The sequence below is a fragment of the Ruditapes philippinarum genome, unplaced genomic scaffold (genome assembly GCF_026571515.1).
Source record: "Ruditapes philippinarum isolate M1 unplaced genomic scaffold, ASM2657151v2 ctg301_1_1_1_1, whole genome shotgun sequence".
Lineage (NCBI taxonomy): Eukaryota > Metazoa > Mollusca > Bivalvia > Venerida > Veneridae > Ruditapes > Ruditapes philippinarum.
The window spans coordinates 279,171-305,523 of record NW_026860295.1 but is presented as its reverse complement, the minus strand read 5'-3'; the positions used below and the strand labels follow the sequence as shown (position 1 = coordinate 305,523).

Genomic DNA, 26,353 nt, shown 5'->3' with positions numbered 1-26,353 from the left:
TAGGTGAAAAAGAAAAAGTACATGCTTTGATATTAATTTTATCATCTAATATTACTGACTAGCAAACAGTCTTGACACAAACAGAACAATGTTGCACTACTGTCATGTCACATAACAAGTCATGTAAGTCTTGTTTGTATTGGAATTACTTTCATTACCAGGTAGGCATCAGTGAGAGCATACTTTTTTTAAAATTTAATATCTAGACCCTTTCTCATTGACAGTGCATACAAAAAGTATAATTATGCAAATTTAAATGATTTACAAATCATCTGGAATAATGTACAATACTACTCAATCTAAATAGAAAATGATTTGGTAAGGTATTTGTAATGAGTGCATTTTTTTTGGTCAAAATTCTAGAGCTGAAAGTTATTTACCCGAATAGAATATGATTTTCTTCTATTGTGATGTTATGCTACTTACCAAATATCTTAGGTTAAGACATTATTTTCATGGCAGAAGATTTTAATAATTTCACTAGATACCAGCTCTAGGAAGATTTGTTATGTTTATACTATGTCTACATAATGAAAATCAATGACCCCTGGGGCGGGGCCAATTTTGACCCAGGGCTATAATTTGAACAATTTTTGTAGAGTTTCATGATGCTACAGACAAAATATCTCATCTGTTTAAGGACAATCATCCTATGAAGTTTGAATATTGTGGACCATAATTTTATATTATACAGCAGCAAATATGTCTAGTCTTTTCCAGAGACGCTTATGGATAAGAACATGCCCCCCCCCCACATGATAAGCCCCTGTACCATCTAGATTATACACTATTTTACCTTGTGCAGAAGTGTTAACATCTAGTATTGCCTCTTTCTCAGCCACCTCTGTTTGTACTCCTGTTAATGGCATCATACTTGGACATTTGATAATAAAAAAGTAAGAAACTAGATAAAGTCCAACAGCTGGGCTTGTAAGTAAAAAGGCGTATCTGAAAAATTGAAACAAACAAGATTGCATTAGTAAACAAGAGCACCTCATAGGCAATATACACCCGAATGCAAATTTGTAAATAAAATTTAAAGTCATCAAAAATAATTCTCAAACAAACAGGATACCCATTTATAACATTTGTCCACAACATGTTTTATTTCAATTATCAATAAGATCTATATAGATACATGCCAAAGAGCTATGCTCTTGTCACATGAATACTTTGTGACAATAATGTATGTCAAAGCTTTCGCTGTGGAGTACACACCCAAGACATGTCACCAATCATGCCTTAAAAAGCTCATTTTGAAGCACTGAGACAGGTGATTATTTACCTCCATATAATTGTCACAGAGTATATAATATATACTGACTGAAAACAACAATAATGTTGGGTTTTAAATGATAAAACTTCAAAGAAACATATAAATAATACCATATGCCTAAAATCGTAATTTATATCGCATATAAATTCGTTTATGTTTTATTAGTAGCCATCACCAATTTCTTTAAGATATGTATTTCAAGCCTATACTATAACGTTAATTAATCTGTTCCATATGTCTGGAATTTACAACTGTATATTTCTTTGATCTTATGACTGCACAATAACAACAGGAGGTGCGCAAATTGTACACTTTCACATGGGAAGGGAGATTAAGTTGTAATGAATCACACAAAACCCTTTCATTCTTTGAAATGCGCGCTATTGACAACTTCTATACAGTACCATTTTCTTTGAAATGGAATAACATTTGTAGTTAAATACTGCAATACTTATATTTATTATATTCTTTTTTCTTTACACTGAAAGTGCTTTGGTTGGACAGTTTGGTGGTTCTTGTTGTCCAACTTTGTGTCATCTATTATATTGTTTGCTACAATTGTTTTCTATATGAAAGCGTATTTGAAGTTTCTGGTTAATCTTTTGATTATATCATAATCTATTCTTAGACAATAAAGACGTCTGGCTCTGCCAGACATTATCAATCGAATTTCTGTGTTTGTATTAACTCTACTGATTATGACACAAATTAACAAGGAGGAACATGTACCGTGGTAATAGTAAAACATAAAATCGTAATTTATATCGCATATAAATTCGTTTATGTTTTATTAGTAACCATCACCAATTTCTTTAACCCTTTCACTGCCATAGTGACGGCTTAAGCCGTCCCTGTTATTTTCGGCGTATTTGCCATATGGACGGCTTTAGCCGTTTCTATAACAATAATAGTAATAATAATAAATTAATAAAAACAATAATAAAAATAATAATAAATATAAAGAAAATTATACCATCGACAATAATTATTATTATACTAACAGATTTGGAAACATATATAATTATTATAATACTAATAATCAATAATAATAATTATATTAATTAATAATATAGTAATTTCTTAGAAAATCCTTTGGCAAATAGGTTAACAATAAAACAATAACCCTCTGGCAGCGAAAGGGTTAAGATATGTATTTCAAGCCTATACTATAACGTTAATTAATCTGTTCCATATGTCTGGAATTTACAACTGTATATTTCTTTGATCTTATGACTGCACAATAACAACAGGAGGTGCGCAAATTGTACACTTTCACATGGGAAGGGAGATTAAGTTGTAATGAATCACGCAAAACCCTTTCATTCTTTGAAATGCGCGCTATTGACAACTTCTTTACAGTACCATTTTCTTTGAAATGGAATAAAATTTGTAGTTAAATACTGCATTGATACTTATATTTATTATATTCTTTTTTCTTCCCTTACCTCCCCTCCAGCCACCGGAACTAGAAGTGAGATAAATAACTTCATTTAACTTGGATATTTTGTATTTTAATGGAATGGTTTTTGTAGTCTCTATGTATCACATTGGACTTTACCTGTATAATTTTCCTCTTGTTTTTGTTTCACTTTATATTTTGCATATTATTATCAGCCTACTACCTTGAAGTTAAAGGTTTGTAAAATATTTTTTAAGGATGTAGCCCTACATCAAGTGGTACTAGACACAAGATAAAAGGGCACAGGTTTCCAGACTATGGTTTTTCCTGGGCGAGTCGACCACGATTTGAGAAATATTTTATGAACAGTACTTTGTACTATATATACAATATATCTATATATATATATGTTGGGCGTGTTTGTTGTCCAACTTTATGTCATCTATTATAACGTTTGTTAGGTGGTTTTTGTTGTCCAACTTTGTGTCATCTATTATAACGTTTGCTACAATTGTTTTCTATATGAAAGCGTATTTGAAGTTTCTGGTTAATCTTTTGATTATATCATAATCTATTCTTAGACAATAAAGACGTCTGGCTCTGCCAGACATTATCAATCGAATTTCTGTGTTTGTATTAACTCTACTGATTATGACACAAATTAACAAGGAGGAACATGTACCGTGGTAATAGTAAAACATAAAACATAATAAAAAAGAACTGTCGGAAGACAGCAACGCTAGACTATTCGAACAAGATGGCCATGATGGCCCTGAGTTGCTCACCAAAAACAACTGCTTTTCAGTGTTGGCATGTCAATATATTCTAATATTACATTTGAGCATAGAATATGTTTAAACAATAATTTGAAGAAATGCCATGACCTGGGGGCATTTAAGCTTTAGCTTAAATGGGGCTAATCAAATTAATATGAGCAAACTTGATAAAAGACTACCTAAGAATGCTACAAAGTTTGGTGATCATCTATCAATTATTTCAGTAGGAAATCATGTTCGAAGGCTTTTTCTATTTTTAACTTTAGTGGCCCCTTTTAGGGGCTAATCAAATTAATATAAGCAAACTTGATAAAAGAGTACCCAAGAATGCTACAGACAAAGTTTGGTGATCATCCATCAATTGGTTCTGAAGAAGAAGATGTTTAAAGGTTTTTCTATTTTTAGCTTTAGCGGCCCCTAAAAGGGGCCAATCAAATTCATATGAGCAAACTTGATAAAACACTACCCAAGAATGCTACAGACAAAGTTTGGTGATCATCCATCAATTTAAGTTCTCTAGAAATAGACATTTAACGGTATTTCTATTTTTAGCTTTAGAGACCCCTAAAAGGGGCTTATCAAATTAATATGAGCAAACTTGATAAAAGAGTACCCAAGAATGCTACAGACAAAGTTTGGTGATCATCCATCAATTACAGTTGAGTTCACACTAAACTTCCCACCCTTGTGCACTTCTAGTGCACTAGAGCTGAACTAGAAGTGCACACCGTGTGCACTTCTAGTGCACTAGACCATATGACCAGGCTGACCAGGGTAGGTGACACCTAAATGGTTTATTTGATAATTGCATATCAAGTGACAAGGGGCATCCATTGTTAAGCTGCTGTAAGAAAAACAAAATTTGGGAATATAATTGTGGCCTATTCATGAATATTAAAAGGTAATTTTAAAATCAGCAGTTTTAACTTTTTAAGTGATATCATGTTAAAGCTTAAATTAAAAACAAATATATTTATTGTAATCATATTTTTCTTAACCCGTATTTAACTGTAAGTGTAAAATAATACCCCTTAAAATCAAATTTATAGAATTAATAAGGTTATTTGTAAATAATAAATATGCTCCATAATGGATATTTAAATAAGTGTTTTTAAAGCTTAATGGCCATGCATTTCAACTTTTCTAGTGTACAAATTGGAAAATCTGATAATTCTGGCCTAATTAATCTAGTTTGTAACAACATAAACTTTTTTTTCATAAGCTCAAACAAATCAAGGAAAGGTTTATATTTAAGCTAAAATATTATTTCTATAATATATAACTTAGAGATAATTCCTCATGTTGAATATTGAAAGAGAATATTTAAAAAAAAATCAATATACTGTGATAATTTAGTATTCAACTGTGTAATGCTTGCATATGTTTTAAAGATATAAATAATTAAAATATTATCAATAAAATAAATAAATTTGATAACTTTATACATGATTTCAATTTTAAAAATTTAATGTATAAGGGGAATTACTTTAATTGAAGAGGAAAATCTCAAGTCATCCTGTGTATTGAGGAACTGTTTTATTATACAACTCTCCTGCTGATAGGAGAGCCTCAGGGTAAATAACAAAGAACAGTCAATTTTGCAGATTATAAGTATGCATTGAAATTCCCTTGTTTTCTCAAAATGCATATTAGACATTAGCCTGGGATTCATCAGGCGTTGGATCCCAAGCTTAAGTTAGTCATATAGATAAATGACCATAATTTTTGTATGGTCAAATATACAAAAAAAATCAAAATGGCAGAATGCGTATTAGATATATTATTGTCTCTAAAGCGGAATTTCTATATTTATTCATTTATCCACATTTCTTCCCATTCTGAATAATAATAAATAACTTAAGAGGACATTCCTGATGTTCAAGATTGAAAGAGAATATTAATTCATTAATTTTAAAACAATCCATACACTGTGATATTATGTTTTTCAACCATGAAATGCTTGCATTCTTTTTAAAGGGGATACGGACAAAAGCCCCCCCGGACGAAAGCCCCCCCCTTCTAAAAATGACAAGGTGGACAAAAGCCCCCCATGAAATTTACACATAGGACAAAAGCCCCCCCATAAAAAAGTAAAGGTAGGACAAAAGCCCCCCCCCCCCCATAGTCAATCAAATTTACATATAGTGTATTAAAGTTGTGTTTTTTATGTTCTAAAGATATGTATGGACATCACATGAAGGTGACAAAGGGCTAAGGATATTAATTTGATCCCTTTGCAAAAGTGATTAAACATTACTACTCTTCTGACCCTTGTTGTGTATATGAAAATCTATGAATTCGGTATCGCATGCATGCATTATTTAATCTGTTGTCATAAACTTTGTTATCACTCCAAATATACATTATAAATAAACATTAAAACAAATTCTTTTCATTTTAATTTAAAAGTTTGTGTGAAATTTGATGAATTTGAGCACCTGTGCGTGTGAAAAAGATGGGGGGCTTTTGTCCTACCTGTATTTTTGATGGGGGGGGCTTTTGTCCTATTTGAAAATTTCATGGGGGGGCTTTTGTCCACCTTGTCATTTTTAGAAGGGGGGGGCTTTCGTCCGGGGGGGCTTTTGTCCTACACTCTTTTTAAAGATATAAATAATTAAAAAATTTCCATGAAATGAATAAAATTGATAACTTTATTCAAGATTTCTATATTAAAGCTTTAATGTATAATGACTATAATGTTTGTATAATCAAATGTAAAAAATAATCACAATGGCATAAACGCATGTTAGATATTATTGTCTTTGAAGTGGAATTTTCTAATCTTATCATAAAAAACTGGTTTAATATCAATATCAGTGTTAACTATTCTAGAAAGACCTTATATCAATATTTATCCACATTTTTTGCAATTCTGCATTAAAATTTTCAGCATCTTTTAGTTTCTGAACTAGGAAATGTTTTTTTTATCTATTATAGATTTGACAAAATTGCCTTGTCAGTTTTAACACATTTAGAAGATAATATATTTTAATGAAAATATTTAAATACATGATTATAAAACCTTTGCAAACTCCTTTTCACTTTAATGCAGATCTGTTTTTTTTCTGTTTTTTTTTAAATAAAATATCATACATGAGCAGAAGACAGTTACAGAAGATTAAAGTGTCAAAAGTCATGCTGTGTATTGGTGTTTTAATATAGTACCCTGCTGATAAGAGAGCCCCTTAGGGTAAATAACAAAAGGCAGATGATAAATATAAGTAGGCAATGTAAATTCTGTATGTGCAAATAAATTTCATTACAAGTAGTACAAAAAGAAAAAAGAAAACTGAAATATTTTAGCATTTTATAATGAAGTCATAAAAATTATCATATTGCATAATTATGTTACAATGCATGAAAAAAAAGATAAAAGATTGGTGTTGTCTCAAAAAATGTAAATGAAAGATTTTCTAATCTTTTTGTTAATATCCATGTCAGTTAAAATATACTAGTGTCCAACAGGTACATATCCACTTAATCCACAATTCATACACACCACCATTATATGTAAATATTTTTATTTTCAGAATAATATATATCATTTATATTAATCTTAGGTAAATCTTGGTTTGAGAAGGTAAGAGAGATTTTAAATGAGATAAAATTGACAAAATTTAGGCCAATTATAAACATATTTATTCTTTAATGTATTAAAGGCTATTAATGCTTAAAATCATAACCTTTAACTAAAACAATTATAAGATAAGATAAAAAATAACTAATTTGTATAATTTGCCCCCCCCCCCCCCCCCCCCCCCCCCCCCCCCCCCCCCCCCCCCCCCCCCCCCCCCCCCCCCCCCCCCCCCCCCCCCCCCCCCCCCCCCCCCCCCCCCCCCCCCAAAAAAAAAAAAAAAACAACAACAAAAAAACAAAAACTGAATTTTTTCTTAATTAGCATTTCAACGTTTCATAAATTATTTTCATTACCAGATTATAATAAAATAGAATCAAATTAAATATCAATTACTTTTGTTATTTATGCACTAACTTATTAAACATTAAAGTTTATAATTATTTATATTTACTTATTCTAACAATTAAGTTATAAAGTACAAAATCAGTAAAATTAATGACTTTGAACAATTATTGTTCTAATATTTTATGCCATATTTTACAAAATCCAATATTCACAACTTCAAATTTATTATGAAAAACTATTATACAGATATCTATATTTTTTTTTATCTTTTTGTAAAAGTCAAATTGTTATTCATTGAAATAGTAGGTAACTGCTTAATACATATTATAGATCTGGTGCACTACAAAGTGCACTTATGAAGTGCACTAGTAGTGCACTTTGTAGTGCACTAGTAGTGCACTCCTAGTGCACTTTGTGTAACCTTTAGTGTGAACTCAACTGTAGTTCTGTAGAAATAGACATTTAAAGGTATTTCTACTTTTAGCTTAAGCGGCCCCTATAAGGGGCCAATCAAATTCATATGAGCAAACTTGATAAAACACTACCCAAGAATGCTACAGACAAAGTTTGGTGATCATCCATCAATTTAAGTTCTCTAGAAATAGACATTTAACGGTATTTCTATTTTTAGCTTTAGAGACCCCTAAAAGGGGCTTATCAAATTAATATGAGCAAACTTGATAAAAGACTACCCAAGAATGCTACAGACAAAGTTTGGTGATCATCCATCAATTAGTTCTGTAGAAATAGACATTTAAAGGTATTTCTACTTTTAGCTTAAGCGGCCCCTAAAAGGGGCCAATCAAATTCATATGAGCAAACTTGATAAAACACTACCCAAGAATGCTACAGACAAAGTTTGGTGATCATCCATCAATTAGTTCTCTAGAAATAGACATTTAACGGTATTTCTATTTTTAGCTTTAGAGACCCCTATAAGGGGCGTATCAAATTAATATGAGCAAACTTGATAAAAGACTACCCAAGAATGCTACAGACAAAGTTTGGTGATCATCCATCAATTAGTTCACTAGAAATAGACAATTAAAGGTATTTCTATTTTTAGCTTTTGCGGCCCCTAAAAGGGGCCAATCAAATTAATATGAGCAATCTTGATAAAACACTACCCAAGAATGCTCTCAACAAAGTTTGGTGATCATCCATCAATTAAGTCTGTAGGAGAAGATGTTTAAAGGTTTTTCTATTTTTAGCCCAAGAGACCCCTAAAAGGGGCCAATCAAAATAATATAAGAAGCTAGATAGAAGACTACCCAAGAATGCTACAGACAAAGTTTGGTGATCATCCATCAATTAGTTCTCTAGAAATAGACATTTAACAGTATTTCTATTTATAGCTTTAGCAGTCCCTAAAAGGGGCCAATCAAATTAATATGACCAAACTTGATGAAACACTTTGCAAGAATGCTACAGACAAAGTTTGGTGATCATCCATCAATTAGTTCTGTAGGAGAAGATGTTGAAAGGTTTTTTCTATTTTTAGCCCTAGAGACCCCTAAAAGGGGCCAATCAAAATAATATGAGCAAACTTGATAAAAGACTACCCAAGAATGCTACAGACAAAGTTTGGTGATCATCCAGCCATTAGTTCTGTAGAAGAAGATGTTTAAAGGTATTTCTAATTTTAGCTCTGCTGACCCCTAAAAGGGGCAAATTGGAATGACATGAGCAAAATCAAGTGTGACTGTCACAAGGATGCTACAGACCAAATTTGAAGTAAATCTGCTTAGTTGTTTCAGAGAAGAAGACGATTGTTGACGCATGACGCGGACGATGGACGACAGACGCCGGAGCATCCCCCTTTTATACTAATAGCTCATCCTGAGCCTTCGGCTCTGGTGAGCTAAAAAGTTGTCACAAGGGTGTTTCATTGAGTATAATAATGCTTACCTATATGAATACATAAAATTGTTCAAAAAGTAACAAAGGCTTGTTATTAAGATGTTTTATCAATTAAATCAATGCTCTATTATTATGAATGCATAAAATTGTCCCATAAAAGGCACAAACCCTTCAGAAGTTATGGAGATACCAGCTTACAAGCAAAAACTTTACCAAGAATTTCTATTTACGGAAAAAAGGGGCATAATTATGCAAAACAAGCAATTATCATAGTATTGCAAGCAATCCATAAGTCCCATACCGGTTAGAACCCCACCAACATTCTGAAGGGCCATTGGCCATTGACTTATAATGTCTCTATTTAAAGTAAATTTGTTGAAAAAGTTCTTTAAAAGTGATCACAGGAAACAGTTTTTATGAATTAAATCAATGCTCTATTATTATGAATGCATAAAATTGTCCCATAAAAGGCACAAACCCTTCAGAAGTTATGGAGATACCAGCTTACAAGCAAAAACTTTACCAAGAATTTCTATTTACGGAAAAAAGGGGCATAATTATGCAAAACAAGCAATTATCATAGTATTGCAAGCAATCCATAAGTCCCATACCGGTTAGAACCCCACCAACATTCTGAAGGGCCATTGGCCATTGACTTATAATGTCTCTATTTAAAGTAAATTTGTTGAAAAAGTTCTTTAAAAGTGATCACAGGAAACAGTTTTTATGTACAGACATACAGATGGACTGAAGGACACTCTAAAGTTATTTTTTTAAACATCCCTGTTATCAAAAGCAAAATTCTTAAAAAGGAGATAACACTTGAAATAAAGATGCAAGACGTCATACACAATGTGAGTGTAACAAAGAACAATTAGTAATGAAGGTGTTGATAATGAATGTTTATTTTGAATTTGAAGTAAAAGAAAGTTTAAAAAAAAACACTATTTTTTTCATGAAAATTCTAAGTTCAAGGAAGGAAATTCTGATAAATTTTGTGCTAGAGTTGTAAACCTTGTCACATATGATGTGGTTGATGACTAGAAACTTAGGCAATAACAGAGCCTTAATTAACTCGGTGTTACTAGTAATATCTGGACATGGCAATGACATATATACTGCCTTTTTGTATCTATGGTTCCCATAAAGTTTTGTTGAAATCAATACAGCAGTTGCAATGAAATAGCAATATTGCTCTATATGCATACTACATAACTAATCAAGGGCCATAACTCTGTAATGAAGGGTCTGGTCTGAACAAGGCACAAATTATGCACATCTCATCTTGGTATTAATGGTTTCCATAAAGTTTAATTGAATTCCAGCCAGTAGTTGCAGAGAAGTAGCGTGGAAACAATTATTGCTCTATATGCATAATGTATAACTTATCAAGGGCCATAACTCTGAGTTAGTGTCTGACCGGAACAAGGCAATGATATGCGCATCTCCTCTTGGTATTGAAGGTTCCATAAAGTTTGCCCTATATGCATACTGCATATCTAATCAAGGGTCATAACTCTGAGTTGAAGTGTCTGACCGGAACAAGGCAACTATATGCGCATCTCCTTTTGGCATTGAAGGTTCACATAAAATTTTGTTGAATTCCAGCCAGTAGTTGCAGAGAAGTAGCATGGAAATGATTATTGCTCTATATGCATACTGCATAACTAATCAAGGGCCATTACTCTGATTTTAGTGTCTGACCGGAACAAGGCAACAATATGCGCATCTCCTATTGGTATTAAAGGTTTCCATAGAGTTCCATTGAATTCTAGCCGGTAGTTGCTGAGAAGTAGCACGGAAACGATTATTGCGCTATATGCATACTGCATAACTAATCAAGGGCCATAACTCTGAGTTAAAAGGTCTGACTGGAACAAGCCGACAATATGCCCATCACCTCTTGATATTAATGATTCCAATAAAGTTTTATTGAATTCCAGCCAGTAGTTGCAGAGAACTAGCGAGGAAACAAAATTTGGACGGACAGACGGACGTGCCAACATTTGGGGTTAATGTGATTTTTCTTTGATCTTTATGTGGCATTTTCCCCCATAAACCAGTAAAATTACCACATAAACCAGTTGGTTTATGGGATTTCCTTCTTTTTTTAACTAAGATTATGGACTGAATGAAGCTCATAGACCATTGGATGTTCGCCCGAAAGGACGTACGGACAACGCCAAAACAATATCCCCCTCCTGATTCCATCGGCGGGGGATAACAATTGAGCTTTGCCATCATGTAGTTAAGTGTAGTGAATTTGATGACGAGGTTTCAGTCTGTCAAATGAAAGACAAGGTAAATTTAAGGCCATTGTGCAATAATTTATTCAACATAAAAGTATTCATACTTGACAAAAATTAAGGTATGCACTGTATTGCATAGCTGTATTAATTTTTGAAATACAGTGAGTTATTTTTTTTAATTAAGCATTACCTATTTCTGCAAACATAAACAAGAGCTGTCGTAGGACAGCAACGTCGACTATTCTTAGTGCTTGATAGTAAAAAAAAATGCTTGATACAATTACCTCCTCCTGTTTAAAGGTTGGGGTCATGATGGTGAACAAGTGTGCAAAGTTTGAAAGCCATATGTCAATGGACTTTGAAAATATTTGAACTATTACAAAAACTTTAACATAAATTCTAAGTCAAAAAAGGGGCATAATTCTGTCAAAATGCTTGATACAGTTACCTCCTCCTGTCTACATGTTGGGGTCATGATGGTGAACAAGTGTGCAAAGTTTCAAAGCCATATGTCAATGGACTTTGAAAATATTTGAGGTATTACAAAAACTTTAACGCAAATTCTAAGTCGAAAAAGGGGCATAATTCTGTCAAAATGCTTGATAGAGTTACCTCCTCCTGTCTACATGTTGGGGTCATGATGGTGAACAAGTGTGCAAAGTTTCAAAGCCATGTGTCAATGGACTTTGAAAATATTTGAACTATTACAAAAACTTTAACATAAGTGGTTACGCCGACGCCGACGCTCAGGTGACTACAATAGCTCTACTTATTCTTATCGAATAGTCGAGCTAAAAACATTTACAATTTAAAATCATCTTTATATACATAATGTGAATCATAATGCTGAATTTCTTTTATAAATACCCCTGCAAAGTTCACATTTTTGTACCTAGAGGTCATGACCTCAAATTATTTCATAAAAAACTTCAAAATCTAGGTCAGCTGATACCAAAGTTCAATTCACATCTTAATCTGTGCACATGGTCCAAATTTCTTAGCTGTACATCAAAGGACAAAAAAGTAGGTCATTTGTCAAAATTTAGGTCAGTTTATATAAAAATTCATTTTTACATCTCAAACTGTGCACATGTTCCAAATCTAATGACTGTACATCAAATGACAATAAAGTAGGTCACTGTCTCCTTGGGCAAGGTAAAATTTTGACCCAAGGGTTTAATTAAAACAATCTTGATACAGGTCTCCCAGACAATGTTTTAAGTCAAATATCTAAGCTGTAGCTTGTTAATCTTATTCAGAAAACATTTGTTTTAGTTTCTGTTTTACTATATGTACATAAGAACAAGATTGCATTTGTGAAAAAACTATGCCACCACATTAATACAACACTAAATAGTAGTGCAGGAACAGAAGATTTCTTTTGGTTTCTATACAAGTGAACTCTGCCATAATGCACTTGAGTCTAGGGAATGTGGTGGTCAAGGTCATATTACACACAGCCAAAATTTCACGACTGTACATCAAAGGAAAAGAAAGTAGGTCACATCATCAAAATCTAGTTCAGCTGATATCAAAGTTCAATTTTACATCTAAAACTGTACACATGGTCCAAATTTCATAGCTGTACATCAAAGGACAAGAAAGTTGGTCACATCATCAAAATCTAGGTCAGCTTATATTAAAATTCAATTTTACATCTCAAACTGTGTACACAGTCCAAAGTTCATGACTGTACATCAAATGACAAGAAAGTAGATCACTGTCCCCTTGGGCACAGCAAAATTTTGACCCAAGGATTTAATTCAAACAATCTTGATACACTGGTCCTCCAGAAAATGCTTCATGTCATTTAATACAGGTCTCCAGAAAATGCTTCATGTCATTTATTTGAGCTGTATAGCTTTCTCCTATTTAGAAAACATTTGTTCTAGTTTCTGTTTTTAATTTATTTTGATAATGAAAATCAATGACCCCAGGGCTATATTTTGAATAATCTTGGTAGAAATCCACTAGGAAATGTTTCATGCAAAATATTTTATCTCTACCCTTTGCCAATTCAGAGAAGAAGCTTTTACTATATACATGTATTTACACACCTCCTCTATTGTTTGTGACAGGTCTATATTTTTCCGATAGACCTGTTTACATAAAAGAAAATCTGTACGAGGTCTATCTTTTGCACGTGCGGAGGTCTGATCTTGTCAGAAAGACCTGGTCATGTAAAACACGTGAAGAAATTGACCTGCCAATGCGCAGATAAAGAAAACATTAACTGTAATCAAAAATTAAAAATAAAGAAAAAACCATTGATTTTATAATATCAATGTCATAAAAAATCAAGACACAAAGTTTTAAACAAGATAATGTTTATTGAATGCACATAGCAATTATTCCAACATCCCTCAGCCCCTGTCAAGATTTAATTCATGAACTGATGAAGGAAAAGTATCAAAGGGCAGTAACTCTGTATTTTGTCAAAATGGAGTTATGGCTCTTGTGCACTGCACTTCCTTTGAATGTCCTTGACAACTGTATGAAGTTGTACTGAATTCCAAACAGTAGTTTTCAAGTTATGCTCTGGACAAGGAAAAGTAACAAAGGGCAATAACTCTGTAATTAGTCAAGATGAAGTTATGGTTCTTGTGCACTGCACTTCCCCTTATTGTGCTTGACCATTGAATGAAGTTGTTTTGAATTCCAACCAGTAGTTTTCAAGTCATACTGGACAAGGAAAAGTAACAAAGGGCAGTAACTCTGTAATTAGTCAAGATGGAGTTAAGGTTCTTATGCACTGCACTTCCTCTCAATGTGCTTGACCATTGTATGAAGTTATAATGAATTCCAACAATAAGTTTTCCAGTTATGGTCCGGACAAAAGAAAGCAATGGAAAAGTAACAAAGGGCAATAACTCTGTAATTAGTCAAGATGGAGTTATGGTTCTTATGCACTGCACTTCCCCTTATTGTGCTTGACCATTGTATGAAGTTGTTTTGAATTCCAACCAGTAGTTTTGAAGTCATGCTCTGGACAAGGAAAAGAAACAAAGGGCAGTAACTCTGTAATAAGTCAAAATGGAGTTATGGTTCTTGTGCACTGCACTTCCTCTCAATGTGCTTGACCATTGTATGAAGTTATAATGAATTCCAACAATTAGTCTTCAAGTTATGGTCCGGACAAAAGAAAGCAATGGAAAAGTAATAAAGGGCAATAACTCTGTAATTACTTTAGATAGAGTTATGGTTCTTGTGCACTGCACTTCCTCTCAATGTGCTTGACCATTGTATGTAGTTATATTGAATTCCAACCATTAGTCTTCAAGTTATGGTCCGGACAAAAACAAGAAGGCAATGGAAAAGCAACAAAGGGCAATAACTCTGTAATTACTTTAGATAGAGTTATGGTTCTTGTGCACTGCACTTCCCCTTATTGTGTTTGACAATTGTATGAAGTTGTTTTGAATTCCAACCAGTAGTTTTCAAGTTATGCCACGGACAAGGAAAAGTAACAAAGGGCAATAACTCTGTAATTAGTCAAGATAGAGTTATGTTTCTTACGCACTGCACTTTCTCTCAATGTGCTTGACCATTGTATGTAGTTATATTGAATTCCAACCATTAGTCTTCAAGTTATGCTCCGGACAAGGAAAATGCAACGGACAAAAAAAAAAACAATGGAAAAGCAACAAAGGGCAATAACTCTGTAATTACTTTAGATAGAGTTATGGTTCTTGTGCACTGCACTTCCCCTTATTGTGTTTGACAATTGTATGAAGTTGTTTTGAATTCCAACCAGTAGTTTTCAAGTTATGCCCCGGACAAGGAAAAGTAACAAAGGGCAATAACTCTGTAATTAGTCATGATAGAGTTATGGTTCTTGTGCACTGCACTTCCTCTCAATGTGCTTGACCATTGTATGTAGTTATATTGAATTCCAACCATTAGTTTTCAAGTTATGCTCCGGACAAGGAAAATGCAACGGACGTCTGGACCGACCGACCAAATGACCGACCGACCGACCACCGGGTGACTCCTATATACCCCCCCAAACTTCGTTTTTGGGGGTATAAAAATGGAATAAATAACAATGACTTAGCAAAATGAAGTAAAAGTGATGTCTTTACATAATATAAAATCTTACGGCAAATTGTGTCAAAGAAATAAATTGAAGAGGAAACTGGCAAGTTGTGAATTCTAATAACAATTCAAATTTGTACATAGGAAATCAATCAGCGCATAAGTGTTAAACCAGTTTCATTACCTGTGTAATGGGCTTATGTGTTTTGTATTTGTACTAAAAACACTGTCTATTGTGTATTTAATGGCTGGTAAAAATCAGCAGCCGTAGAATTAAATGAAAATTGATTTTGATGTCACATACATGACTTGTAAACAAGAATAAATGGTAAGTTGCAAGTTATTGTTAAAAATGTTAATTAAATTGTGTCAGTGTTAAACACAGGGTGTTTCAATATTTTTATGAATAATTCATGAATGGTTCATGAACAACCATTTGGCCATTGTTCATGAACGCCCCCAGTTCATGAACAACAATTTGGACATGAATTGGATTCATGGAATCAGGTTCATGAGTAACAGTTCTTAAATCAGGTTCATGAACAGTTCATGAATAAATTTGTCCAAATTGTTGTTCATTCACTATTCATGCATAGAGCATGAATTATCTATCAAATTCTCGACAGGGATCACTGTATTGCTTTTTTTTTTAGATAAAAATTATAGACAGCACATCAAAGTAAAGACACATTTAAGATTTATTTAATCAATCATTTTTTAAGTAATAAGTAATAATAGTCTAAGCGGATCTTCTGGACGCTACAAGTTCATTTTTATGAAAATATAACAGTTATCATATTATAACGATTTTAAATCACAAAATCCATAACATCTTAAACTTTCTAGAAAATACATAGAACATAAAAAGTCTACCAAAAATATCATATCGAAAAAAAAATATTACAAGAAAAATGTTTGTTTACAACGCCTTTGTGATCCAAATGACATTTGACCGCCGCCACGAGAAAAGGGCACTCGGGCATTTTTTATCGATTTTTAGTTTTATGACTAATATTTTAGGACATGCATTATTGTGCACGATGCACTTTATTTCACATTGATATTGCAAATACTTTTTGAGATATAGAGGTTTAAAAGAGGACATTAATGCAACGTCAACAACAGATTTACGCAATGTCATAATAATTATGACCACGTCAAATGTAGTTTTAGCAGATAACAAATGAAGTCAAGTGTTTCAAAAGTTTTAATTTTGCACTTACTAGAATAATACTAAAATATATAAAAGTAAGATATTAAATATACTTTAAAACTATTTTATAACACTATTCTCAAAAATTATCGTATTCTTGAATAATACATGTAAAACAATTACATTTTATAATTATAAGACTTGGCCCATGCTGTCATAACCTAAAGAAACTTAATAGCAAAACTTTAATTATAAAAAAATTGTAACAATTGAACTTGAAAACAATAACAAAATTCATCAGTCAGTCTGTACCGCATGCAGCGTGAATCACTCTTCAGTGTATGCGGGCACGTGGCATCTTGGTATGCAGGACGCACATATTTTCTAACGTTACGGTATAAATATTTCGCGCCGTGTACGACTTAATCCTGCGGGCTGTATGACCTCGGGAAAGGTTGTTGTTAGAACTTCAGTATTACTTCTTATCAGCGGAACTCTAATCTCCTCGCTATCTGTTCTTTCCTTTACAAACACAGCCGAGTTAGGAAATATCGCGTCAAATACGACTTCCAGTCATACCTGTGTTAAAATAATGTTATTTTTATTAAATGCAGTTAATAATGTATATATATTAACGTATATTCTTATTGAAAATATATACCATCTTTGTGAAAAAAGATTTTAGGTATTGCATTTCTTTTCTTCTGTGTTGCATTTAAAATAAATAACGTTTTTTGTTTGTTGCTACTATGTATGTGTATTGCTAGCGATCGCGTGGCTGTGATAGTGATCATCATTATTATACATGCTTGTTATAATGTTTAAACCTACATGATATTATTGACTAGTTTTCGAAAAATCTGTTTTAAACTCTGTAGAAAATTAATTACCATTTCCATGTTTGATCATTGTTTTCATTTCGATATAAAACAGGGAAATTGTTCCTTGCCGATTTTATCCACAATGTCTGCAAATTGACTCAGACTCTCCCAATCAGACCTCTTGAATAGCTTTTTAATTCGCCCGAAGCCACCATCGACAAGACACCTTAGATAAAAAATAAAGTACAAGAATTAAAGAATGACAGTACAAAACAAATTAGTTATCATATAAACATAAAAACACTGTAGTAGTAAAATCCACTTCGTCACATTATTTTTGAGTAGGCTGTTACTTAACTATGTGTTCACTTATATCTGAATAAAATATGAGGATTTTATTTAATTTTGTGACGAAACATAAGGATTTTTATTACTTTAGTAACATAACCAACGCTTACGAATATGCCGCAACAATGCTATGTATAAATATATCAAGGTACTTATTTTTGTATGCCCGGGAATAGCCATATTCAATTGAATGTGTTCATGTAACCCTCTGTTTACTCTCCAACAAAGATAGGCCAGTGTGTATCTATTCTTATTTTGACCTGTTAACAAGAAAAAGGAACGGAAATAACTTTATATTACTTGTTTTAGTATTATTAATAAATGAACATGCTGAATATTTTTTATTCATAAGTTAATGTAAAAACAAGATTTACCTCCGCAATTATCTGCATGTAAGATAAAGTCCTTTCTCGCCAAATCCGTAATTCTGTAAACAATGATGGAACATGCTTAATAATGAATTTGGTCCATGTGTCCCAGTTCCATCTAAACCTGTAAGGTCATAATAATTTATATGAAATACAGTTTTATATCAATTAATAAAAATGGCAATAATATAGCGTAGTGTAAAAACTCATTAATGCAAGGATCATAATTATATTTCGGATGGATGGAGGACGACAATATTGCCTGCACGTCAGTGCATGAAAATAACCCACATTTACCCACATCCAATCATATATCCATATCCTATTCTGTCATGATATACGTTTCTAAGTAATTTGGTTAATAGTTAACATACCTATAGACTGATCTTCATCTATTAAGTAGTTGAACTGCTCACTTGTAGAGTCAATGCGGATACCGAACATATTTATTTTCTGCCTGTTACAAAGTACATGGGTCCATCTGTCGACTGTGATGAGGGATTGTCACACTCTGAACTGTAGTCAAAAGTTGATATGAACCTGATAAAATTGGCACCAAATTATATTAATCAATTAAAATACTAAGCATTTTTTTTATATTATACATGTATGTTGACTATTCTAATGATGACTTTATTTACTAATATTCTGACTAATCTAAGTTTACCAATATGAATCACATATGCATTTTCCGAAAAAGAGGTCACTTTTTTTAACAACATTTCTAAAACAAATGTTTGGGGCCTAAATAAGGCATTTTTTCATCATTTGAGACAACAAAAAAGGGGAGGTGAAAAAGGCGTTAAAAGGCGTGTATATAAAGTAATGGGTTAAATCCATTTTTTTAATTATCAAATATTAAGACAGGAGCCTTCAGACTATTGCACTCTCAATATGTTATTTGCACTAATAATTATAATATTGCACGTTTATAACGTCATTTTTTCAACGGATAATCGTGACGTTAATAATCTGTATGCACTGCTGCAATCTATATATATATTTATTTCATTTTACTTCTAATAATAAAGAAAGTTTGCATTATTATAAATTCGTAATAAAAATTCTTAATGAATGTAAACGGTAATTTGCAATTGCCTTACGGCTCGGTTATATATACAACAACCGTTTATATATGGTCATATAACCTGTAAAAGATCTTTAAAGCTTATACCATAGGCATAACTGTCATATGCATACCTTACTGAACTCTGTGGAAAATGGTGCGACGGGTATTGTCGGTCGGGTGTAACCTACCATCTCTTCTCTCGCTTGAATAACCGCTGTCATGTACGCCTGACGTTCTGTTTGAGCATCCTAAAACATTAAGGTAAAACATATTGTGGTTTGTCCAAGACGAGGGCTCAGCGCAAGACTATTCTAACTCAATATTTTTCAGAAAATGTTTTTTTGACATTTTCTTGTATAAATTCCTTCAATGCATGTTCTCTTAAAAAGACATAATTAATGTCCCACTAATTTTAAAGTTTTACACATTTTAAGAAAATATTCTATCTGGTGATATAATATATTCAGTGCAAAACTATTCTAAGTCAAGTTAGAATAGTTTGACAATCACTTTTAAGTTTAAAAAACTTGATATTCCTTAATGCAAGACTATGCTAACTTCAAGTTAGAATAGTCTAGCGAAATTAAAGATGCTGTAAACAGGAGTTATTGCTATTGGAACTATTCTAACTGAAAATAAACAAAGTTTGATGATGTCATCACTGGTTTCAGTAAATTTCAATAAAAGAACAGAAGAATAAAAAAAAGCTTTATGTCAATACAATCATGAAAAAATCATCTCTGAATTTAATCCAATTAAAAAAATATATATATATATATTTGAATTAAGTGTTGCCAGTATGAACAAATTATTAATAAAGAAGGGTTTTTTGGCCCTGATTATACCAACTGAACAATGAATACCTATGTGAAGATGTTTTTAAAATTCTATTTAAATATTCATATGACAAAAGAAAAAGGAACAAGCAAAAAGGCAACAATATATGCCTTTAACAGTATTAAAACAGTATACAATATTAAATCCTGGGATAAAGTATGCAAAGTGGGCGATAATATTTTCTGACAATCAGTGTTTATGAAAGCATGCAGTTTTTATAGAAAGGTTCTTTCCAGTCTGACTTAAAAGTTTAGATCTACTTATTTCTTACATGTAGATCTGATTGCCCCCGTATTTCTTTAATCTTCATTGTGATTTGGATTTCCCAGGAAAGCTATTTTTAGCAATGAAATCAAACCGTCCTTTACAGATAGGAATAAGATGAAGTAACAAAATATTGTTTTCTGTTAAAGTAAACATAATTGTTGATTTTTGATAGAAAAAAAATTATTGAAGTAATGTGAAATACACTGGAAATTAATGACTAAATTTTTAATGGGCATTGTTGTTTTGCCTGTTTATCTGCCGGCTATATAGACAACACAATGATTGTTCTCGAAATTGTGAAAATGACCTACTTAGTAATGGTTTTTTAGCTGTTAAAATTAGAAACCATATCGCTTTCAAAATTGTGAAAGCTCGCCTATGATTGGCTATTTGAAAGGTTATGAGAAGGTGACAATATATTGGTGATCGTCAGATCCTAATGTGTATAACTAGAACCTGATTTTGATCAGATTGGAGTCCATTCTTACATTTGCATGCGATTTATGCGCAACATTTTTGTATTTTACAGTAAAACTATATTGCCTCCTATTTGTAAAAGGAATTTATAATTTGTTTGGAAGTTGGGTAAGGAAACGGAAGAAAAATGAGAAGAAACTCTTATAGCATCTCGTCTATTATACCAGTAACTCCTAAAGATTCTAATTATTCCAGTTCAAATAGCATGATTTAAGTTTTCAAGCCTGTACATAATTGTATTCTTTCTTTGTATTTACAAAAGTATACTTTATGATAAGAGATAATCTATTAATACCATGTACATTATTTAGTCAGAGTTATGTGTTTATTAATGTTGAAATTTTTAATTTTGAAAACTGCCAGAACTTTCACTGAATTTATGTATCTTCAGCATCCTTTATTGCTTACAGTAAAAAAAAAAAAATTTGTTTTTGAGGATTTATTTCATAAAAATAAGGATTGTTTTTACCAAAGCAGCACATTCTTTTACATTGTGACAATTAAGTAATACTACAATATTATGACAATTAATTACTTCTAAAATACATCTTCTAAAGTTCTAAAGAGTTTCATTAAATTTTGTGTTTTGTATTTAAATACACTTAAAATGTCAGTTTCTAAGAAATTATAAATTTTGATTGGCAAACTTTGTAAAATAGTGTTTTCCTGGTGCATGATTGTCAATTTTATTATGTTTTAATAGTGTCTATCATTTTAATAATTGATCATTATATACATAAGTTACCGTTACACATGTTAAAATGATAAAATATATTTCATAAAATGAACACCTGATGCAATATTTTGACACAGCCACAAGTGAAAATAATATCACAAATAAATCAAATGAAATATTATTTGATCTTACATGCAAAATAAACAAATTTTGCATTTATTTCATGTTTTTTATGGTTTTAAGGCACTTTGATTTTTTTTCTGCGTATCATCATATATAGTACTTTATCACATTATGTTTATATTCAAAAGATAATTCTGTAGTATTTCATTAATTCAGTTTATCATTTTTAACATATGTGCAAATATTTAAGTGCTCCTCATCATATATCACATTATACTTATGACTTAGCGTATTTCTCACAATATGTCCATTTATTACATGCTTTTCAGTGGACAGTGAAATTATAAAATATAATTATCACAGTAGCCAGACTATATCTGAATGCGGATGAAAAGAATATAACTTAAATACATAGAAATACCATCAGAATACACACAATTACGATTAAAATGTGCTTGAAGATGAGAAACACATAAATATCTAGTTATCTACAGTCATATCATTTCAAAAATGTAACGTTATTTCCTAAAAGTTTATGGGATTATTTTTCAACAAGAACTATGTGACATCATAATTTAATGACATCATTAATGAGAGCGCATGTCGTTATTTGGCAAAAGTCAGGAAAAAAATATTAAAACCGATAAAAAAGCATTTTTTTCCATGTTATGTGCAATTCATGACCGATTTTGCAGTATTTTTCAACCTTAGTTCTATTGCATTACTAACGCAGTAAGGGCTATTTTAGCATATTTTGACCTCTTTTTGGTAATTTAAACATGGGTTGTAAGTGCTGTTTCAATGTGAAAATTACTTTCTTTTTTCACTTCACAATATTTTACTTTATAATTTATTTTCAAATTTTTCATGAAAATTAGCATGAATCTGGAGGCGTGCTGCTTTAGGTTAAAGGATAGTAAATTCCTACAATGGTTTAATTTTGCATCAACAAGGATGCATTTACAGCCCAAGCATGCATGCAATGCTTTCTAGCACAAAGTTCCATATGTTCATCATTTCATTATTTGTGTCATTGCAGTCAGTTATTTTTACATGGTGCCCCGAGTCATGCATAACAAGGGCTTTTGCCTCAACATGAGGTTTAATATAAAGAATCTGCAGATTTCACTTTTAAGAATTTTTATAAAAACAAAAGATAAGACTATACCCTATTTTTGTGTTTGTATGAGATAATAAGTCAAGATTGCCATCACTTGTACCTACTATATATTTTAGTAGGGTATAAATTACCTATAATTATGCAAATATGTAACAATATCAAATTATAATACATATATGTATATACATGTATATAATATGGTCTTGGAACACGGCCCCAAACCCAAAAATACCTTCAAAAAATATTATTTAAGAAATCAAATTTACTATCAAAAAGTAAACATATATTCTAACTTGATATATAAAAGACATTCTTAACTTTCAAGTTATTGCAAAATTAATCTATCTTAAGATAGAATAGTTTTGCACCAGATTTAGGAATCAATAGGAAATATTTTATAGTGTTAAAGTATTCTAACTCAAGATAGAATAGTTTTGCACAATAAATATTAGGAAAAAGTAGCTTTTCTAGTGCAATACTAGGCTATGTTAGCATGTAGGCAATAAAATGCATATTTTACACTTTTCTTGAAAAAATGAACATGTACACAACTTATATGTATGTTTTGATAAGATTGGTTGTGATTTTTTTTTCAAAAAATGAAATCACAATAAAATAACATATTTTTTCCATTTCCTGAAAATTTTTCAAAATACAAGTTAGAATAGTCTTGCGCCGAGCCCTCAAAGATGTACATGTATATAAAATATCTATGATTTTTATGCCTACGGTATTACTTACATGAGATGTAACAAAGGGAAAATAAAAAGCTACTTTGAAAAATACAAGATAACAATTAGCAATATAGAATACCTGCACATGCTCCCGGAGACAATTTGCTGCATCAAGTTTTGCTTGCTCCGTCACAGCATCCATATCACTATGTCGCAACTGCTCACACTTATGACACACGTCATCTTTTGGTGACATTATCTTTATGTGTGGAATGCAATTTTTCCATACATTTTTGAATGATGACACTCCGAGCTTCCGTACATCTGTCTCTTTACATTCCTGACAATATTGACTGTGTAGAGAAGCTTTTGTAAGGTTCGACGGGAGAAGAATAGGGGCTTCCCCGTCACGGCCCCTCGGTGCTGCTGGCATAGGTAAACCATTGATATCTGCATACCATAAAATCCAGTCTACACAAAACCGTATCTCATTGTAACCGAGGGCATGCTGTGGTTTTCTTCCAGTGTTACCGTGGGTACGTGGTATTGCGCCATTGGAAGTAAAGTGATCAAGTAGGTTTCGGAGAGCTTTTGATCCAATATCATTTACATACATGAAAAGTGTATCTAAAACGAGTCCATTTCCGGCGTTTCCCTTTAAGAGTTTCGTCAGTAGCAATTTGATGTACACTCCCAGTAATGAACATCTCTGCTTCATTTCTGTCAATCTCTCTCATAGAAAGTATGTGACCGTCAACACTAGTTTAGTCAAACTGGAGAAGGCAATCCACTCTACATGTACAAACATTACTGGCTCTGTTACATGATGCGTTATCAGTGTCTCTGTCTGAGTCTGATTCCCTGGTATTTACAGTGTCATAATTTCTTACCACTTCTTCAATCCTTTCATTCACTACCTGTTCTGTGTCAGACTGTTCTTGGTCACTGTCACTGACTTCAAACTCCTGGCTCAGATCTTCAGGAATAACAACCTCTGTTGATGTTGGACTCTGCTCGGCAGGTACTCCAAATGATTCAAATAATCCATTTAATTCCTAAAATAATCGAAAAAAAGTATTTGAAAGAACATTTAAAGATTAAATGTAAAAAAATAAATAAGACTGAACGAGGTTTCGAACCACGATCGACGTGCACCCAACGCACACGCTGTATTCACTGAACCACGGACACATGTAATCAAATATTTTCAATATCTATCATATAAAATAATTTTTGCTAAAAATAGCAAACAGGGGAGAGAATCACGTCGCTTAGCATTTATGTAAACACTGCTGTCAAAAGAAAAAAAATCAATACAGCGCTAATAAAATTCAGTTTAAATTAACAAATATGAAATAAACTGACAGAAATTGCAAAGTGTGACATCATTTAAAATTAATGTACAGTTTTGCTGTGAATAATTCGTAGACCGGGATTAAAGCTGCAAACGATAGCGAACAGCAGACGTGTTTAAAAAGTCAATAAATATGACAGTAACACAACGACTAGACACCAAATTTTTAAAAATAAATATAATATAATGTTTGTTTTTTACCTCAAATTCGTCCATTTCCTCAAACAATTCATATACAGCCAATACTTTATAAATCTCGCGCACCGAAACTAGTATGGCGACGAAAAAATCGCTGTCATTAGCCGCTCTCCTTTTCCCGAAGTTTTTGACATTACGTCATATATGCCCGAGTGCCCTTTTCTTGTGGCGGCGGTCATTTGATATACACTTGGCATTGCAAACCGGAGTCACTACCCACAGTTAATAGCTAAATCCCTTGTAAAATTCCCACCAGTGGGATCAAACAGATTGTTATTAACTTGGATATTCTTAATAAAGTTTTAAGTGATTAAGTATGAAAAATTTTATGATGAAAAATCATGCTTTGTTCTAGAACACTTTATTATCTGCTATACAAAGGTAATTATTTAATACTCACATTTGCCAGCAATATACATATACTTATTACGTGGTCTGGTGCAATGTCTTATACGAAATACTTTCAACATAATAAAACATTCTTTTACACAACTTCCATTACAGACCCATTCACAAATTGCATATTTAGCAGTTTTAAAGATATACTATGCACAAATTTGATATAATAAAATATGAATAATTGCTTTTTGTGAATGTAAAATAAACATGTTTTGACTTCACACAAAGTAGATATGTTACATTTAAAACTATATACACTGTAGGTGGTCACAATATGAATACATATTTTATTACGTCATACACTCCTCGGTTCTCAAATGAGATGCGCGCGCATAATCAGTGGTGATAATCACTGCGTAGCAAAATCTTATCGAGGTCGGACGTGGTCTGACACTCTGGTGATAAATTATTGCACTAACTTTTTATTTAGTAGCTACGAGGTAGTTACAATTGAATAAATTACTACGTGGTAGTAATTATAAAAGCAATTTACAATAATTTATTTTGTGATAAAACACAATATAATTGTATTCTTTCGTTAAATATTTATTTCTTTAAATAATTTCGTTTAAATTTGACTGTGTCGCCATTTAAAGTTGTCGGTAACTAAATTTATTGATAATAATATAGGTACCTGTTGCATGTGGGTCAGTAAAGTACCCGTATTACATTTGTTTAGAATGGCGGATGCAATGTTGCCAAAAACGAAAGAAAATGATGGTAAACTTCCAACCCCAAAGCCCCAGTCGTCAAAATCGGTTGAGGGTAAAGGCCCTATGAGTGAGAAGAAGAAGTCTAGTAAACCATCTGTTACGAGTACATCGCAAAGTTGTTCCCAAGGTTCTACTGCCATGCCTTCTACCGGCACCGATCGGGAATTAAATTTAGTGACTTTCACGCAAAAAATGGCTGGTATAATGAAAGAAATGAGGGATAATCAGAATCAACTGTC

The 26,353-nt window shown here is 32.2% G+C and overlaps 2 protein-coding genes and 1 long non-coding RNA gene across 7 annotated transcripts in view; all 3 read right to left on the bottom strand.

The window, feature by feature from the left end:
• LOC132759576 (battenin-like) overlaps nucleotides 1-26,353 on the bottom strand; it is a 295,062-nt gene that overhangs the window by 135,419 nt on the left and 133,290 nt on the right. For all 5 annotated transcript variants that reach the window (XR_009629738.1, XM_060751386.1, XM_060751389.1 and 2 more), the window contains one exon: nucleotides 797-948. Coding sequence is in view for 4 of the 5 variants with exons in the window: in XM_060751386.1 (XP_060607369.1) it covers nucleotides 797-948 (152 nt within the window). In the remaining variant the exon portion in view is untranslated. The remainder of the gene's footprint in view (nucleotides 1-796; nucleotides 949-26,353) is intronic.
• Nucleotides 17,021-18,661, bottom strand: LOC132759578 (uncharacterized). The gene is made up of 4 exons (XR_009629739.1): nucleotides 18,582-18,661; nucleotides 18,214-18,331; nucleotides 17,561-18,099; nucleotides 17,021-17,249 (listed from the first exon to the last, which is right to left on the bottom strand). It is a non-coding gene; the product is annotated as an uncharacterized LOC132759578 (long non-coding RNA).
• Nucleotides 19,380-25,132, bottom strand: LOC132759577 (uncharacterized). The gene is made up of 3 exons (XM_060751390.1): nucleotides 25,006-25,132; nucleotides 23,590-24,505; nucleotides 19,380-19,524 (listed from the first exon to the last, which is right to left on the bottom strand). The coding sequence occupies exons 2-3, from the start codon at nucleotides 24,166-24,168 to the stop codon at nucleotides 19,396-19,398; spliced, it is 708 nt and encodes a 235-aa protein (XP_060607373.1). The 5' UTR covers nucleotides 24,169-24,505; nucleotides 25,006-25,132; the 3' UTR covers nucleotides 19,380-19,395.

Coding starts and splice junctions, on each gene's coding strand:
- LOC132759577 (XM_060751390.1), bottom strand. CDS start 24,168: ATGAAGCAGAGATGTTCATTACTGGGAGTGTACATCAAATTGCTACTG. Junction 19,525..23,589: donor GTCTCCGGGAGCATGTGCAG/GTATTCTATATT, acceptor TTAATGTTTTAG/GATGCTCAAACAGAACGTCA.